This window comes from Aptenodytes forsteri, unplaced genomic scaffold, assembly GCF_000699145.1.
Source record: "Aptenodytes forsteri isolate BGI_AS27 unplaced genomic scaffold, ASM69914v1 Scaffold155, whole genome shotgun sequence".
In the NCBI taxonomy this organism is placed as follows: Eukaryota; Metazoa; Chordata; class Aves; order Sphenisciformes; family Spheniscidae; genus Aptenodytes; species Aptenodytes forsteri.
Genome location: NW_008794446.1, coordinates 600,187 through 619,639, shown reverse-complemented (window position 1 = coordinate 619,639; position 19,453 = coordinate 600,187). Strand labels below are relative to the sequence as shown.

The 19,453-nt window shown below is 40.4% G+C and overlaps 1 protein-coding gene across 1 annotated transcript in view; it reads left to right on the top strand.

Moving 5' to 3' along the window:
* The first annotated feature begins 223 nt into the window (after positions 1-223).
* ATP7B (ATPase copper transporting beta) overlaps positions 224-19,453 on the top strand; it is a 23,616-nt gene continuing 4,386 nt past the window's right edge. The window contains exons 1-16 of the mRNA XM_019474841.1: positions 224-1,403; positions 2,972-3,208; positions 4,367-4,530; positions 5,420-5,581; positions 7,067-7,143; positions 7,510-7,684; positions 8,264-8,497; positions 9,050-9,141; positions 9,281-9,408; positions 10,540-10,694; positions 10,906-11,040; positions 11,788-11,982; positions 13,524-13,706; positions 15,277-15,475; positions 16,829-16,966; positions 18,304-18,446. Of these exons, the coding sequence (XP_019330386.1) occupies positions 224-1,403; positions 2,972-3,208; positions 4,367-4,530; positions 5,420-5,581; positions 7,067-7,143; positions 7,510-7,684; positions 8,264-8,497; positions 9,050-9,141; positions 9,281-9,408; positions 10,540-10,694; positions 10,906-11,040; positions 11,788-11,982; positions 13,524-13,706; positions 15,277-15,475; positions 16,829-16,966; positions 18,304-18,446 (3,597 nt within the window). The remainder of the gene's footprint in view (positions 1,404-2,971; positions 3,209-4,366; positions 4,531-5,419; positions 5,582-7,066; positions 7,144-7,509; positions 7,685-8,263; positions 8,498-9,049; positions 9,142-9,280; positions 9,409-10,539; positions 10,695-10,905; positions 11,041-11,787; positions 11,983-13,523; positions 13,707-15,276; positions 15,476-16,828; positions 16,967-18,303; positions 18,447-19,453) is intronic.

The window sequence follows — 19,453 nt, the reverse complement described above, 5'->3', positions numbered from 1 at the left end:
CATAGCTAAATAGTAATATATTTAAAGTGTAAGTTAACATTGTGAAGCGTTTTGGCAGTATAGTCTGACTTGAGAGCACTTCTCATATGTGCTTGAGAGTACATGCAGAATATTGCTGGTTTTACAGTGCTAAAGATACACGCATTTTATTTTTACTTTTCCTCTTGCTCTTTAGGCTTTGTCCAACACTGATTCTCCTCCTGGCTGTGAGCTGGAGCCTACAATGAAACACAATTTTGCTTTTGACAACATGGGCTATGAGGAGAGCTTTGAAACTGCACCCTCTCCATCTTCCCAAGAACACACTGTGGCAGTCAGTGTTGTGGGAATGACTTGCCAATCTTGTGTGCAGTCAATAGAAGGCCGAATTTCCAAGGTGAAGGGCATTGTGAGTATTAAAGTCTCCCTTGAACAGAACAACGCTGTAATAAAGTATCTGCAGTCAGAAATAAGTCCTGAACAGATTTGCCAGGAAATTCAGGATATGGGCTTTGATGCCAACATAGCAGAAGAGAGGTTGACAACAGCAACCGTAAATTTGTCGTGCTTGAGAGAAGCAGTAGTTAAGCTTCAGGTAGAAGGCATGACATGCCAGTCCTGCGTCACCAACATTGAAGGAAAGATTAGGAAACTGCATGGTGTGGCAAAAATCAAGGTGTCACTTGGTAACCAGGAAGCAATTATTGCTTACTATCCTTACATCATTCAGCCTGACGACCTCAAGAGCCATATCAGTAACTTGGGGTATGCATGCACCATTAAAAGTAAGTCAGCCCCTCTGAAGCTTGGTGTCCTCGATCTCAGGCGCCTGCAGAATGCAAACCCCAATGAGACACCAGCAAGTCTCGAGAGTGATGGGATGGATCCACCGGTCGCCAAGATGAGTGGCACAGCTACGGTGGCTGTACGGATAGAAGGCATGCACTGCAAATCCTGTGTCAGAAACATTGAAGGAAATATATCAGATCTTCCCGGCATACAAAGTATTAAAGTGTCTTTGGAGCATAAACGTGCTGTGGTACAGTATAACCCAAATTTAATTACCCTGTCAGCTTTGCAGCAAGCTATTGAATCCCTTCCACCTGGAAACTTTAAAGTATGTCTCCTTAATGGTTCGGAAGTTGATAAGGGAGCATCTCCATCACCTGCTTTGCTGTGTGATCTCTTCAGAGAGCCGCTGCAAGACACGACATGCACAGCTGTTATTAGGATTGATGGCATGACCTGCAATTCCTGTGTACAGTCCATAGAAGGGACCATATCACAGAGACAAGGAGTGCAATGTATAGCAGTTTCTCTAGCTGACAGAACTGGGAGCATACATTATGATCCAGCTGTCACTAATGGAGAAGAGTTAAGAGCTGCCATAGAAGACATGGGGTTTGATGCTTCTGTGCTGACAGGTAACTGTTTTTTCTTCTGTGGGTAGTGTGCCAAGCTGGGCCATGCATTAAGACTCTCTTCTGGAGAGAAACTCTTAGAACATCACGTTGGCATTGTCTTTTCTAAGGGACTGGCCTGATCTGACCTCGCTTAGCAAGGGAGAGAGATTTCAGCTGTGAAGCACCTTATTTCAGCCCTTAATAACTGCACTAGTGGGTGGCAGAGTTGAGTTACATTATGAAGCCAAAGGGTTTGGAAGTTGGTACAAGGTCTTTCAAATAGCTGATCCCCTTACCCACTGAAGTAGGTTTCCTCCTATCTCTACAGGCTGCTGTAAGTAGACCTACCAAACCAAATGTTTTCATTTATGTTCCAAAATACTAAAACCCACAAACTTAATGAAATCTCTTTCATTTAAAACCAGTTTTTACCTAGCTAAAATCTCTTTTTAGTGTCTTAATCCTTTGACCTTTATTTCTTGAGTATTTTTACTAGCCCTACTTCACTAAGCCTTACTTTAAGCGAGGTAAGTGGCAAGATGCAGGTACTCTTTGGTGGGAGCAGGTGCTTTTACATGTCAGCTGCAGCACAGTTTGTACATTTTGTACATGTGCTCAATGTTTAAGAAGTGGCTATGGTGTACAATCTCTTCTCTAGCGAATTTCAAATGCGGCAATATTTATCTGCTTCAACTCAACAGATTTGCTTTAAGATACTGATGTAGTTTACCTAGAATGAATTAGTTTGATCCCAATAGACCACATCCTATTAGCTTTTCTCATGGGTCCAATCCCCCTGAATCTATGGAACTGCTATAGATGAGGAGGAGCCCGTATGTGGTGTTTAATTATGATTTGTTTGGTTTATAATTTGTTGGTGGGAGACCTCCCGATCCATCTGTGGAAAAGGAGGGGACCCCCTGTTTTTAACATGTTCAGAAGCAACTCTTGTTCCTTTACACAGACCTCTCCCCAAGGGAGGCAGTTTGTGAACGCAGCTGGAGCTGTTGGGTGTCTGTTCAGTATCTGGTAAAGAACAAAAATGATTGCAACAGGCCTGTATGTGTGGAGGTCTTCTGGGTGCTGCAAATCCTTCCACTACTCATTTTGCAGTACTTGCAGTGTAAATATTGTGCCATAAAGAGAAACCTGTTGAGAAACTTGTCCTTTTCCTTGTTTGAGATGAAGTGCTATGAGTCCTGCATAGATGACAACAAGGACAGAATGGATGTGAGGCTGGACTGTGTTCTCTGTGCTGGATAAGGACCCTCTAGATACCAATACATCTTTACTGAGTGGAGGTAGCTGTCAGGTCTAGGCATTGAAATTAGAGGGAATCATTTGCCATCTGAAAGTGGAAAACCAGTTCTGTAGAGTTATACGGTCATGCAAGTGATACTGGTGAGTGTGTATTGTTATACACATAGTAACAATCTACATTATTTCCATGAAGAGACCAAGATTACTATGTCACCTTTCAAACAACTAAGAGACTTTGCATGATTGATAAATGTGACCTGCTTGTAGTTTTACATCATCCGATCGCACTGTAGATAGTGTTTGTTCAGTTTATTGTGCATTTATTCAAGATACTGCCGCTGAAGAATGTAGGCACCAGCCTGACGCCAGTAATGCTGCTGTGCAACCTCGAGCTCCAGAGCCTTCTCGCCAAGGCTGTGCCTCGGATGCTCTTCCAGACAGTCCTCACCTTGATGGGCCAAACCAGCCCAGCGGAGCGACAGCTGAAAAGTGTTTTTTACAAATCACAGGCATGACCTGTGCGTCGTGTGTGTCTACCATTGAAAGAAATTTGCAGAAAGAAGATGGTAATGAATTTAAGATTCCTATAATGAGTCTATAAGGGACTATGGGTTGGAAAAGGTATTCTCTGTGGTTAATGGGAGAGGCTGTGGTGCAACATCTTGAGGTTAAATAGACTTAATACTCTTTCTTAGTGCTAATGTAACTACATCACTGTTTAACTATCCTACTGGACTGGTGGACAAACCCAATGGACATACTTGTATTGTAACAGTAAATTGTTGTAATGTGATCAAAATTTCAAATAAGGCTCAAGACAAGAACAGAGAAATGGTTCTCATTTAGTTTTCAGGGCCTTCTTGTTTTACAGAGCAATCCATCTCTTCCAGAGCTGTTGAGAGCTCTGACACATTTGTGATATGAAACTTACCCTTCAAGGCACATTTGCACAAGCAGGTACAAACAAATGCGTGGCTCCAGTGCCTGGGTAATTATATTAGCTTAGGCACAGCAAAGCTTATCAGGTTAGAAGTCTGCAGACTGGAGCTGCCTTTCTTCTGGCCATATAGAAGATGAACAGATGATCTTCTGCATTGTCTGCTTTAATTTGTGTAGGCATGCCTTTGGGGGGTTTTGCTTACTGATTCCTGTGCCCCCAGCCTCCCAGTGATGGTCTCACTGCCTTGATTTAAAAATCCAAGAAACCATTAGCACTTCAGAACAATTTTTTTGCCTGTGATTTTTATGTTTTGCTTTTTAATTTTAAATGTAGATTTCTGTGGTTTTATTTATTTAAAAAAAGAAGAAAAAAAAAAAACCCAAAGGGAAAAACAAGAAATGAAAAAGGCTTAGCATTGTGCTGTGGGGTTTGTTTAGGGCTTTCCAAACTTAGAGAGTCCAGGGTAGAGCTTGCAGCAATGAATGCAAAGATTGCTTCTGAACATTCTTTTTTGTCTCATTAGATCGTAGCAAAACTCACCTCCTTCCCTGTGTAACTCTTGAGGTTCCTGTCATTGCTAAAGAGAACTGCAGTGTGGCTGGATCTCAGTAAAAACTTTGCTGTTGTGACTAGGGAACAACACTAGAAGGAGGCAGAGAGAAATCATTAGGCTTATAACATCTCTAAGTTGTTACAGCCCTTATTGACAATCTCGTGTAATATTTTATTTTTCTTCCCCTCAAAGGAGCTACATTATCTAACATTTTTATTATTGCCACTGCAGGAATTGTTTCAGTGTTGGTAGCACTGATGGCAGGTAAAGCAGAGATAAAATACAAGCCAGAATTCATACAGCCTCTTGAAATAGCACAGCTGATCCAGAATTTGGGTTTTGAAGCTACCATCATAGAAGATCATGCAGAATCAGAAGGAAATGTGGAGCTTCTTGTAAGTCATGTGTATTTGAAATTGTATGTTGGTTTTGGAAAAGTCAGGTCTGGAAGAATCATTTTCTTGCAAATGCTTTTGTTTAAGGAGTTGCGGCTTCAGCAGGTTAGTTCTGGCTGGTGACACTATTTTTTCTTAATTGCTGAAAAGACAAAATCAATTTGTCTTAGAAGAACATATCCAAAGGCGCTGAAATAAAAGTGATGATAGTTGTATGTACAGAACAGACTTTTCTTAGCAAGGAGAAATGAACCAGAACTTTTCTGTGAAGGCACTTCAGTCAATAGTACAGACTCTGAGCAACTGAGAATGTATCATCAAATACGTATTGATAATGCCTGGGGCTTTGCATAGAGGTCTGAGAACTTTGGGTAAAATTAGTAAATTGTTTATATGAAGGACAGATTCTTCAAAAGTCTGGTTTTATTCTCTAACATATACCTACTAGAAGACAGAAACGACAGTCTGCAGTTGTGCTAATAGATCAGAAAGTGGGAACGTGCCTTATTGAAGCCACAGGAAAATTTAAGTAAGCAAGATGAAGTTACACATGCAGAATTTGACTTTGGCAATGTTAATATAGCTGCTGATATTAGCTATACTGTTACAGTTAATACAATGTACGACTGCTGCTATACAAATATATAGCTGTGACTGTAACTGCTGGTTGCAGAATTTTATAATAAAAGTGGATAATTATGTTCTCAGCTTTGTTTCATTTAAGACAGCTCCATAAAGTTTTCATGCTGAGGCCTTGGGTCAGTACCAGCAGAGCTTGAATAGTCATTAGTACCTTTGCGACATGGGGAGGCCTTGTCTCAAATTCATCCACAAATATTGGGTGAATGTGGGGGACTGCCAACTGTACCTAAATTTGTCTTTTCTTTAGATTACAGGGATGACTTGTGCTTCTTGTGTTCACAATATTGAATCCAAACTCCTGAGAACAAATGGGATATTCTACGCCTCAGTTGCACTTGCTACTTGCAAAGCTCACATCCAGTTTGATCCTGAAATTACTGGACCTCGAGATATTATAAAAATAATTGAGGTAGGCTTTAGAAATTTTTTATGTATGAACAGTTATAAAGTGAAGTTAAAAAGGAAATAAAGCAGCTGATATTTGAGAGGTTTCACTGACTTTTGCAGATGACATGGTAATTGCCATAGTTTTTATGCTCTTGTGGTGAACCTGCTGTGCTCCTTAGTAGTGCATAGTCTCCCAGGTTGTTACTGTAAAAACACACCCTAAAAACTACACAAAGAAGCCTTTTTTATCTATATCTGTTAAAAATGTCATATATTCATTCTTTGCAGTTCTGTGTGTAGAATCATGTGTCTCTGATTTCCAGTCATTTCAGTGAAGTGTTGATACTTAAGAAAAAAATACTACTTTCTCTTGCCAGTGAAAGACGCTGTAAAAGAAGTTTCACAACAGTTTTGGAACAGCTCATACCACAAATATTACACATCTCTGTATACACTGGCATTTATTCCCACATCAATTCAGAGAACTTTTTAAACTGAAAGAGCTTGTGATACAGCCACTAAAGGAAAAAATCCTGGCTTATCAGTAACGACACAGATCATAAAATCTGCCATTATCATGGCCCAGGTACGGACAAAACTTTTTCCTTCTCTGCCCCACCAGAAGGGAGGAGAACTTACTGTATGAAGCGCATGCAGTGAGTAGTCAGGAGGACAGCAGAGACTGTTTGCCTTTCGTGTTCTAGAGTATTTACTCAGAAAAAAGCTCCTAGACCGCAGAATTGATGTGGCAGCAGTGATTAACATGTTAACCAGTAGACTCTTCAGGCTGGTGGAGTAGTTCTGTAAAGTGCATCTTGCCACAGGAGCATCTCATGGTGCAGATACAAAGTTTAAAGGTATTGTGCTTGCAAGTGTGCTGTGGTTTTTTTGTGTTTTTTTGTGTGTGGGGATGGTTCTACTGCAGCAACTCACTGAAGCATCAGTCAAAACTGGCTTTTTGCATATATTTGCTTCTGGGATGCTTTGCCCTGCAGTTTGTTGTTCTGCAGGTTTAAACTGATTCTAGCCACTTTGATTTTCAACGTCAGGTGTATCTACTCAACTGTAGTGTTAAGGAGATGCTTGCAAGGTTGAGTAGCCCAGTGGCTTGTGCATTTTTACCTTCCTTTGTGGTATTTCCCATCTCTCATACTTATTCCAGTGGAGGTGAAAGGGCATAAATTTCCCTTGAGGAGGAGGGCAGCAGAACTCCAGCTGTCAGTGGGAGCTTCCTGTGCCTAAGAAACCTGGAACACTTACTGCATCTATACACTGTGTCCATGTATAGGTAACAGAAATCCTTTGCAGTCCACATTTTGAGTACTGTCTGAAATATCCTCTCATGTTGGCAGGATCTAAAAATAGATAAGAAGTTGGCATTTATTAAATATGGAACAGTGTCCTTTTCTGACATTTCTTCTAAAAGTAGTGTCATTTAAATATGTTATGAGTAATATGGTTAGTTTAATCAAAACTAACTCATCTTTCCTCCCCTTTCAATAAAAAGGAAATTGGCTTTCATGCTTCCGTGGCTAGAAGAGTTCCAGGTGCACATAACCTGGATCATAAAAAGGAAATACAGCAGTAAGTATTTCTCTTTCTCTCTCACTAATGAACGTGTATAGATCATCTCTTGTAACTCACCTCCCCCCCCCTTCCCAGTTAATTTAGCTTATCCTTGTGTAAAGCATATTTAATTTTATGATTTGCCATTTTGTTCAAGTATTTTTATTACTTGCATTAGTTTCAGTTTTTAACTGATAGAAGTCTATACAGTTAAACATGTAGGAGACACTGAAACTGTCTCTAAGTGTTGGATCTTTCCCAAATATCCCGAAGCTGTGTGTTAGTACAGTACTAATATCCCAAGCTCTGCACTGCGAGCACACTGTTTGGCCTGGGTACTGCGGGGTGTACAACAACCAGGGATTTACAGCTTCTACTTTTCAGGTGGAGGAAATCTTTCTTGTGCAGCCTACTGTTTGGTATCCCTGTCTTAATCCTAATGATTTATATGCTAATACCTGACGGTGAGCACCATGGGTCTATGGTGCTGGAACAGAATCTCATTCCTGGATTATCTATTTTAAATCTTCTCTTCTTTGTCCTGTGCACTTTTGTTCAGGTATGTCCACAGTACTTTCTAGGGGTTTGCTTTCTATTCATCTCCCATTTATGTAACCTGATGTGATAAAGACAGGAGACTGGAAAGGTTTAGTGGATTAGCCCTGCCCTCTTGTCTGTACCACCTATGCAGAATCAAGTGGCACTTTTCTGCAAATTATCCAGTCTGTGATGGCTCACAGCACTTACTCCTGCCAAAGCTGCATCAGGTATTTTTCCAAGTGGGGAAGGTAGTGTTAAAATGAAGAAATACCTGATCAGCTGCAAACTAATTGCATAGCTATAGGTAAATCCCTTCAACTTCTGTGCCTGTCTTTTACTTTGCATTGCTGAGGAAAAGGATGATATTTAGCTGGCAGAGTTGTTTTGAGAACAAGGAAGAGCAAGTGAGAGGATGGCAATGGAGTCAGCCTCCTGGTAGACCCCTCCACTGAAGTTGTATCAATATAAAATTTGCATGGGACAGCAATGCCTTCCCTTATCTACTACGTGTTTATAATTCTGCTAGAGGCAGTATTATGTACTCTCTGCTTTCACTGCTGTGATCTTAATATGAGTCTGTCCATGCTTACACCAACAGTTTCTTGGTGGATGGTATTTTTACGTGCAAGCTTACAAATCACTGAAGCACAAAACGGCCAATATGGATGTGCTCATCGTACTGGCCACAACGATTGCTTATGTGTATTCGTGTGTGATCCTGATGGTAGCGATAATTGAAAAGGCAGAGAAAAGCCCTGTCACTTTCTTTGACACTCCTCCGATGCTGTTTGTGTTCATTGCCCTTGGGAGATGGCTGGAACACATAGCAAAGGTAACTCATCTTCACACTAATTATTTTGTATTTATGATGAGAGTAGAATAAAACTATTGAGAGGAATTTTGAGTCAGATGTTTCTGATGTAGCCTATATATATAAGGCCATTTAGAGTTCATTGTTTTAAAATTGGCAGATTAGTACTGCCTGTATTCAGGGAAACTTGGTGAAACAGATATCTGCATACATTTTTCATGTCACTATTTTTCATCAGAGCTGTAGCTTGAAATTGAGATTTAAACCATAAGTTCTGGACATAAAAGAAAGTGTAGATTTTCAGCAATAAAGAAGGAACAGATTGTAATATTATGAACTTTCCACCAACTATGTGTGATTTTTTTTTTTAAATGTCAGCCACAAAAAATGCATGTAGATGTGGCGCTTAGGGACATGGTTTAGTGGTGGACTTGGCAGGGTTAGGGTAAAGGTTGGACTCGATGATCTTAAAGGTCTTTTCCAACCTAAATGATGCTATGATTTTATGATTCTAAGTTGACATCAGCATTCCTATATCTCAATATATCTTAAACATTTATCTCTGTTTCTTAGAGTAAGACCTCAGAAGCTCTTGCTAAACTTATATCTCTTCAAGCCACAGAAGCCACTGTGGTGACTCTTGGACCTGACCACTCTATTGTCAGGTATATATTTATGAACCAAAACCCCTTCAGCCTGCCTGGGTGCACAGACTAGGCTTGATGCAGTTACCGTGAAAGCATTATTATTCTTTTGAAGCTGATGGTGTAAATAATCTGTCTGTTCTACTTGTGTCTTTTGCAGGGAGGAGCAGGTAGCTGTTGAACTGGTTCAAAGGGGTGATATTGTAAAGGTTGTTCCTGGTGGAAAGTTCCCGGTGGATGGAAAGGTCATTGAAGGCAGTTCTATGGCAGATGAGTCTCTCATCACTGGTAACTTCCCTTACGCTTACGCAAAGGAGTGAAATCTTCTAAAACAGTTTCTTACAAGAAAAGAGAGCAGACCGAACTCAAAGGCTGCTGTCTGAATAACCTCCCACCTTAATGGATGGTGGCCATGTGCCTGGCCTTTGTGAGCTTAAATCCAAATCCCTGCATCTGCATACACCTTAAAAAGCTGAAAAATTTCCACTCGGTTTGGTCACTTCTACTAACGTACTGATGGGATGGGTAGAGTCTAAACACTATTGTCATTATTCCAAAGGTCTAGTGAGAGTTTCCTCTGGAATGTATTTGCAGAGATGGTACCTTTTCAGAAATAACTTCTAAAGGGCGATGGGGAAATATTTATGAGATGTTGGGGTGTGTATGCATGGGCACTGAACAGGGCTTCTGACAGGGATCTCCCAGTGGGCAAGAAGAGGGAAAGAAAGCCTCACGACTTGATGCTCATTAAGGGTCATGGGACTTTTTCACAGCTTCTGAAATTTTCATTTAATTTTATAAATACAATAAGGATTTACGGCATCGTGCAATTCTTATGAATAAAGGATATAAAAACTTCACATTGGTATTGGCTTACTTGTTTTAGTTATGTATTTACTTTCCTTGGGGAACACGGACACCCTTAGTTTAAGAGAACCAGTCATTAGCACTAACCCTAAAAATAGAGAAAATAAAGATTTTGTAGAGCTAGTATTCTTGGAGAGGCAGCGTGAGAACAGGAGCTTTGCCACAGAGACAACTTTTCTAGTCTTTGAAAACTGAGGGTGGTGGAAATAAAGACAGATTGCTCAAACTTCCATGGCTATGCAAAGTAGTAATCAGAGAAATTCTTAGTTCCTTTTACAATCAATTTGCTCCTGGCCCTTTTGAGGAATGGCATACTGGAGGGTTAGGACCAAGGAAACAGCATTTGCTTTGAAAATAAACCTAGAAAAAGGCTTATGGAAGTATGACAGCACTTATACATGCCTTCACTAGACAGAGATATACAATATGTGATTTCTTGTCATTATTGCTTAGCATGCTGATTTTGCCAGCATACAATGAGCTATGTGCTAATAAACTATGTTCAATATTATTAGGGGTATTGCCTCACTTATTCTTACCTTTTCTTTCTAGGGGAAGCTATGCCAGTCACTAAAAAGCCTGGAAGCACGGTGATTGCTGGTTCTATAAATGCACATGGCTCAGTTCTTGTTAATGCAACTCATGTTGGTAACGATACCACTCTGGCACAAATCGTGAAATTGGTGGAAGAAGCTCAAATGTCAAAGGTAAAAATAATAGAAAAGAAAAACTTATTCACAGATTTTGATTATATAAGAAAAAGATTCTATATTTTTATAAATTCACTTGTTCAACAAACTGTGTGTTTTTCAGACTTCAAGAAAGAATCAGATGAAGAATATTAGATATTTTCATGAACTCTTCATAGTTACGTGTTTTGATCATAAACATACAAAGACATGTTTTTCTTTTTTATAGGCACCCATCCAGCAACTGGCAGATAAGTTTAGTGGATATTTTGTTCCATTTATCATCATCATTTCAACAGTGACATTGATAGTATGGATCACAATTGGTTTTATAAATTTTGATGTTATTCAAAAATATTTTCCTGTAAGTAATTTCATTAAGAGCTGGATTTTGGTGTTAGGATATCTTCCAGTGTAATTAACATACCTTCTGTGTGTAGGGTTTGATGTGGCAACCTGGCAAATACTTTTGTACAACATGGTGTTTTCTACACAGAGCAGATAATTACACTAATTAAAATCTATCTACAGGTATAAATATACCGTTGCATTTACCCCTTAGTTCTGCATGGGGTTCCTACAAACTGAAATTATTGGCAGTCTTTCTGGACTAAACATGATCTATAGCTGCATTGCAAGGAGCTGAGCCATTCCTAGATTGCCTGAAATTTTTTTGGACATCCTTGTTCCTCATGGCAGATAGTGGGTTTGGCTTTAGAAAGAAGATGAGCTTCTGTTATCTTTAGGATGTGTATTTGCTATGCTCATCAACTGTGGGGATCTGTATACCTGGAAATAGGGCTCTCCTTTGCTAAGCTATAAAGGAAGTACCAGCAAGCTATATTGTCATCCAGGAGCCTGAGAGCAGAGTCAAGCATATGTGTGCTTGAGCAGCAAAAAAGCCAGAAAATACTGCCATAAACAATTCATAACATTGACCTTTCTCTACCATTACAGTAACAATAATAGATTGCTTTCCTATACTGGAGGTTTCCAGGTAAATGTATTTTTTGAAATGCCTATGATTGATTGTACATCTATGTTATCTTCTATTGGCATTCATATACATCTCTCTCTTTTTTTTTCCCCCCTCTCTTCCCTCTTCTTGCAGAATCAGAACAAACACGTTTCAAAAGCTGAACTAATACTGAGGTTTGCGTTTCAAACCTCAATCACTGTGCTGAGCATTGCATGCCCCTGTTCTTTAGGCTTGGCTACCCCCACAGCTGTGATGGTGGGCACAGGAGTTGCTGCGCAGAATGGTATTCTCATCAAAGGTGGAAAACCCCTGGAAATGGCACACAAGGTTAATAGCTCATTCTGTACTTTTGTAGCTTACCCAGCTGTTGCTACGTGAAATATAATTTCCCAGGAAATCCTGCTGGTCCAGAGAAAGACTGCAGAATGTTGCTTGGTTTTTTTTCTGCTGGTTGCTGCTCATTAAGGTAAAGAAGACAGATCTGACCTTCTTTCTTCAAAGTGGTCACAGCAAAGTGTTGAGAGCCAACAGTTCCTGCAATCTTATGCCAGTGAGGCTGCTAATCTTCTGCATGACCTCAGAGGTTTCTGACTTTTGCACTCTCTTTACCTCTTCTGCGAAAAAGCCAAATAATCCTATGTTTTCCTTCTTTCCCTAGAGGGCTATTGTGAAATGGATATTGTTCATGATCAGTAGTTTAAAATGTAGGATGTAAGAGAAAAACAGAACGATTTGAAGTTCTTTTAGTGTATAGAAAAAAGTTGGAAGAAGACAGAAAAAGCCCTTCAAAGACAGAAAACTGATGAAAAGAGGAGGAGGAGATTGAAGGAGGAGGTTTGACATGTCCACAGCCAGTGAAAAGAATATGAGTTTAAACCATGCTATGGTAGACTGGATTAGACATAGGCAGAACATTTTAAGTGAAAAGGATGGTAAGAAGAAATTAATCAGACCGATAATTCTTGTTCTTAGTGGACATTATAAAGTGTAGACCAGAAGTTTTTCCAAGGTTCTGCAAAAAACCAAAAAATGACTGCTAATTAGTGTCAGGTCTTTTTACCTTTTGAATCTAAGTGAGGCTAGGGTCAGGGCTTGGAAAATTATGTGACCTGTTGGATTCTGCAAGCTTGGCGGGTTGGAATAGCTGGGAATGGAAATAGTGCCTACTTTGTTGAGTTTTTTGGTTCGTGTGTTTCTCTGTGTCGTGTTTATTTTCAGGATTAGAATTGACTTCAGCTTTGGGTTTCAGTGTATGTGGGGCTGTGTTTTTTGGTTCATTTCCGATTCCTCAAGACCCATTGGGCTAGCTAACAAGTGATTGATGAATTTGGTGAATAGCATGAGATTGGGTTTGGTTAGGTGGTTGTTTCTGGAACTTGTTGCAGCTTCTTGCACTCTTCCCACCTGCTCTTATCACCAAATAACTTCCCGAGTTCTCTTTCCTCAGTGCTATTGTTAATTGTTTAGAACAGCATTCATAAAAGCCCTCCTTGCATCATATACCTTGTGGTAAAAGTGATTAAGGTGCCATTCCGTGAATCCTGCATGTGAATACATACACGCACACACAAAGGACAGTACAAGTCCTGCAGTGACTCTGTTGTCTGAGATCCTGATATAGATACAGGATGATGTTGTAGCTTCAGTGAAATCACTGTATGGGAATGAATAAGAAAGCATAAGGAGACCTACTGCACAGATAGTTTAAGGTACATACGGGAATCCCTACTCTTGTGGGTTTATTCCGTCTTGGTGTGGATATAGGCAACTGATTATTAAGGTCTTGCCTGTATTTATGTGCCTAAAGCTTATGAGCATCCCTATGCTTGCGCAGGGCTTAGGCGGTAACTCTGGTTTATTTCTTGCAGATCAAGACTGTGATGTTTGATAAAACTGGGACCATCACCTGCGGAGCTCCTAAAGTCATGAGGGTGCTTTTGCTGGGAGACCCAGCTGTGCTCTCTCTGAAGAAGGTACTGGCGGTGGTTGGCACTGCAGAAGCCAGCAGCGAGCATCCTTTAGGAGTGGCAGTCACTAAATATTGCAAAGAGGTACTTAGCCTTCCTATTTCATCTAAGGCCTGGAGGGATCTGTGCAAATGCAGCAACGTTGTATAAAATGAGCAAATCCCAGAGGGACAGGCCTGCCTGAGAAGTAACAGGCTGGAAAGCTGGCAGATTTTATGATTGTGCATCTTAGTCTGGACAATACCAGAAGGCATATGCCAAGTTTGCTTGTCTGGTAATGCTGTGGAGTTCTCAAGCAAGACCTTACAAAGTTTTTCCTGAACTAGTGGGAAAATAAGGATTGTGGAATATGTGCAGGAGGAATACTTATGCTTGAAATAGCATTGTGAAGCAAATGTGTGTGGTGACATTTCATATGTTACCTGACTGTAGTCACTTCTATTAGTCACTTGCTTATCTGAATAGATTAGGCAAAAAGCTTTAAAACCTGAATATTAAACTGTGATATTTGTGAATTTCAGAAATGAATTAATAGATTACTCAAGTCTTTGCAAATTTTGCAAATCCTTAAAGGTCATTTATATATTGCATGTGTTCCTCAAATGTTTCAGGAAGAATGAAAGCACAACCAGTAACCAAAATAGGAAGCCTGGTTTAAATAAATAATTTCTTTCTGCTAAGACAAGTCATTAACTGATTTATGGAAAAAATCATTGGCAAGAATATATCAAACTTATTAGTGATAGATCTTTCGGTGGTAAAATTTGGAAGTTAACATATAAATTTAGAAGTAAAAAGAGAGTATGGGTAATAATTCAGTTGCCTCTCTTGTATTTTACATTTTCTGTTTTCAAATTTGTCTTAGTTCCCCGACACTTCTGTAGTCATCCCATGCACCAGTTATTACTGGATCATGACTTATATGAATTGCAGTGCTATGCTGTTTGCTAATATTCTTACCACCTGCCTTATTATCCCTGTGTTGTAAGAAGGTCACTGAAAGGTGCATGTAATTCCAACTTCCAGAGACAACCCAGAATAACTTGTTTATAAATGCATATTTTCTCCATTCTTTTTGTAACTCATAGGGTCCTAGTAATCCCTTTTCTCATCTTGAAGGTACTCACTGGCTTCTCTCTCTAACTCAACAGAAAGACCCAGTTTCCTTATCATCCAGCCAGATCACTCCAGGAATTAGATAGTTTTTCACTGTAACTTTTACATATGTATAAAAGACCTGATTCCCCACAGCCAGTTGTCCGTGCAGTTAATTAGAAGTTGCAACTTTTCAGAAGCTGTATGGCTTATTGTTACAGTAGTTCTCTTTAGTTCCTAGTCTTGGCTGAGGTCATGAACCACCAGTGTAACTGCTTCGTCCTTGAACTACCAGGAAAAGCTGTCCTTTATGGTTTGCTGCTGCTAGAGCTGAGACCTGGATGTGGTCTGTATGGCTGCCCCCTTCCAAAAGTCTAAACCACAGCAAATCCAGAACATCCTTATTTTTAGTTCTGTGCTACTAATACTCCATGCTGCTTTTCTGTCAGTCAGTCATTGTCAAGAGGAGGAATGAGGCCTCTTTTTGGCAGGAGTTATCTAATATTTGTACCCCACATGGGCAGCACAGACTGATGATGAACTCTGGTTACGTCCGCAGGAGCTTGGCACTCAGAGCCTGGGATACTGCACCGACTTCCAGGCAGTCCCGGGCTGTGGCATCAGCTGCAAAGTCAGAGGTGTTGAGGCCATCCTGGGCATGGCCGAGGAGGGTCTCGATAAGCTGGACACTAACAGGAGCAGGAACAGCAGTGCTCCCATGGGAGATAACGCACTGATCACGTTCTCCAAATCACATGGTATGTCTGCCCCTGAAGTGACCGCCAGTCACAATGAGAGGGCTAATGAATCAACAGTGCTGACCACTGTAAAGCAATCCTATTGGACTAGGAACAACAGAAAGGTAGATTTATGGCAGAAGAAGGCAAAGAACACGAGGGCCAAAAATGTGCCTTAACAAAACTTGAAGCTCTCTCTTTCCCCTACTCTCAATCTCTCTGCAATTCAGAAACTTAAATAAGAATTTAGATGCTACAGTGATGGGTACTCGAAAAGTCTGTACAATACATAGGCAATAAGGCATAGGCAGCAATGTCCCTTTTGGATAGAAGAATGGTCCAGCAGAGAGCAAAGTTTGCCAATTCGCATTATCTTCCCATTTAGAGCAGTTACCTTTAACATATGTTATCTTACTGCTCCTTTTTATATCCTACCCTTTAGTTCCATATTAACTTGGACCTTTTGTTTTCTGTTCATATATCTCTCGAGGCACTTACTTTTAAAAATAAATCTATTCAGCAGATGCACAATAAAGCATGTTATATCTGCAAACCGAGTTTCAGTGCCTGATGTTTTTGATTAGGACAATACATTTGTTTTTGTTTCAGGCTCTGTGGAAGCCACTTTGCTGTTTTGTAGTGTAGGAGAGAAAGAAAAAGTATTTAAAGCCTTTCTTAAGAAGTTAATCAGTTCTCTTCAGAAGATTGTGGCTCTCCTGACCTTTTTGAGAAAGCTGTTAGAAAAATTAAATAAAATAAGAACTTTAATCATCAGAACTGTGCCATTTGTGAATGGTGTTAATGTAATATTTTCTCACCTGCTTCATACGGCTCTTGTGAAGTTGGATTGAATTCATAATGAGGTGCTCTACAGACTGTTTCATTGTTTGTTAGAACAAAACTACTTTTTTCTTACCAGAAATAGCCTTTATATTTGAAAGAAGTCATTAGTTGTGCGAACAAAGCAGCATGGCATTTATGAAATGTGCATACTGCACTTATCCAGAAAAACAATGCCAACTGGCAAAGGCGAATACAGGCATATACTTCCATTAAATTCATGACGCAGTTCTGTTTATAGACGGGCAGAGACTGAGTCTTGAAGGAGAAAAGTTTTATGAGGCTGTCTTCAGGTAGTACCTATGCATTTGTGTTTGGCCATGACAGCAGCACTTCAACAAGACTAACTCTGTTTGTGTCTTGGGTGTGACCATTGCCAGTCTGGAACACAAACAAAAAATTAGGAAAACCTCTTCAGAATATCCTTCTATAGCTAATGCAGCCTGACATTGTCATCCTCAAACATCTCTGGCTTGTGTTCACTATTTTTGAGTTGCTCATTTTTCTTTTTGTCTTTGCACAAAGGTCCATCAGCTTCTCATACATACTTGGTGTTGATTGGAAATCGTGAGTGGATGCGACGCAATGGCTTGCATATTGCAAATGACATAAATGATGCGATGACAGATCATGAAATGAAAGGACAGACTGCCATACTAGTGGCTATAAATGGTAACTGCTGTTCTTTGGAGTGACTTAATAAATATCAATTGATCCTACCATGGAATGGGTAAAAACAAACTCTGGAGCAATTGATCAGTGGCTTTGTGTCAAGAAACTACTAATCTTTTAGTGCAGAACTGCTTGTGAACTGCAAAGTATCAAGGTGTTCTTAAAAGAAGCTTTCACCTCAGAACAGTGTTTATAAGATTTTGTTGGGTAGTTTTTAATTTAAGTGTTAATTTCTGAACCTCCTGTTGTCTAGGCCTGTTGTTCAGAAAAGCAGTGCCGGTGCAGTGCCATGTCCCATCCTGACTTTACATCACTTAAATATCACACGCCAACCTAATGCATCACTGATTTCAAAACATTTCATGAATAAACATGATGATTCATTAAATCATTCAAGTATAATAGATTAGACTAAATGAGTTTTGCCAGAGGGGTTCTGTTCTGTGCTACGCAGAAAGACATCCCAGACAATACCTTAATATGAGAAACTGCTATAACAGTGATAGATTGCCAGTGCATCTGTGATCTTGAAATGGGGCCTCTGATTCAATTACTGAATAAATATTCTTGGTGCTCGTCCACAGCAATTTTGAGAGGCATTTGCATGTCTCAGCCTGGGCTCCATCAGCAGTCCAGCAAAATCAAATGCTCTTGACATGGAAATAAGGGCTCTGATGTGCAGCTCGTGTTCCTATCGCTGCTAGCGATAGCAAATAGAGATACAGGGGTGCAAAACCTACTTAAGTCCTTACTTTTGAAAGGTAACATGCAATGATAAACCAATGTGAGATTTTTGTAAGTCACGTGAAGGAAACGTGGATGCACCTTTGAGTCAATATGTTGGAAGGCAGGTGCAACACTTCTGTAAGAAAGTAATTAATTATAATAGAGATCCAACCCGGAAAGATTAGGGGACGTAAAACCAGATACTCTATATGCTTCCTCCTGGAGGAGTGGCTTCAGCATCTAACCTGGGCACAAATACCAGAACTTACTTTGGCCCACTGTCATATTTGTCCATACCATAAAACCTAGAAGTCAGGCATATTTAAAAGCTACCCTCCTCTTCTCCCCTTCCTCCTGGTCCCTAAATTTCAAAGGTGTTTGTTGTTCGATCTGAAACAGGTAAATGAGAAAAGTGTGTGTGTGTGTGTGTGTGTAAGAAAGAGACCGTAGCTTAGAAAACTGTAGACAGTTGTTCAGGCTTATGAGTGTCAATGTTGCCCAGAATGTGTTATTTCACAAGCCACCATGGTGTGATGGAGGGCAAGTCCTGTTCTCTTGCTGCCATTTTGCCTCCCACAGCTCTCTCTAACAGAGGATGTTTCTTTGTGCAGGCATGTTGTGTGGAATGATTGCAATAGCAGACACTGTCAAGCAGGAGGCAGCCCTTGCTGTGCACACACTGAAAAACATGGGAATAGATGTGGTGCTGATAACGGGGGACAATAGAAAAACGGCGAAAGCCATTGCTACTCAGGTATCTGCTTCTTTGCGTTTCAAAAAAATACATGATGATGTTCTAAAACTCTGCTTACCCCAATGAATTTGGAGCAGGAGCTCAGAGTTTCCCTGGATACGTTAAATGAAGACTAACTTTTCTTGAATTGGACTGAAAATCAGGTCAGGTACAATGGCATAGAAAAGGCCAGTGACTGCATTAAGATCCCACTGAAGACAAGCAGTCAGTACTTCTCCAGAGGTACAGTGTTTCTTGCAGTAATTAGTCTGTTGCTGAACTGAAGCCTCCTGCTTCCCTTCACTGAAGGGCAGTCGTATTTGGTTAGTGACGAAGAAAAGTTCCTTTAAGGTCCAGTCCTGTTACCAAGAAGGGAAGTGGGGATCTTTAAGGGTAACATAGTAATAACGATAAGAATTACTGTTAAGAAGCATAGCAGTCTAAAAGAGGCTGGGTTTATATGAGATTTCCTTGATCTCAAACTATAAATGTTGCTCCAAAGGCAAAGCCAAATTCTCACTCTACCTTGCTACATTTCCACCCTCTCCATCTTCATTTCCCTTTTTCCCTTTGCATCGGTCTACTTCTAATCTACCATGTGCCACCTTGCTTTCCTAAGGTATCTGTCCTTGTTTTGGCTGGGATAGAGTTAATTTCCTTCCTAGTAGCTGGTACAGTGCTGTGTTTTGGATTTAGTATGAGAATAATGTGATAACACACTGATGTTTTAGTTGTTGCTAAGTAGTGCTCACACTAGTCAAGGACTTTTCAGTTTCCCATGCCCTGCCAGCGAGAAGCTGGGAGGGGGCACAGCCAGGACAGCTGACCCAAACTGGCCAAAGGGATATTCCATACCATATGACATCATGCTCAGTATATAAACTGGGGGGAGTTGGCCAGGGGGTGGTGACCGCTGCTCGGGGACTGGCTGGGTTTATCTCAACCCACGGAATTTTACTTTCTTTTTTCCCCGATTCTCTCCCCCTTCCCACTGGCGCGGGGGAGTGAGCGAACGGCTGTGTGGTGGT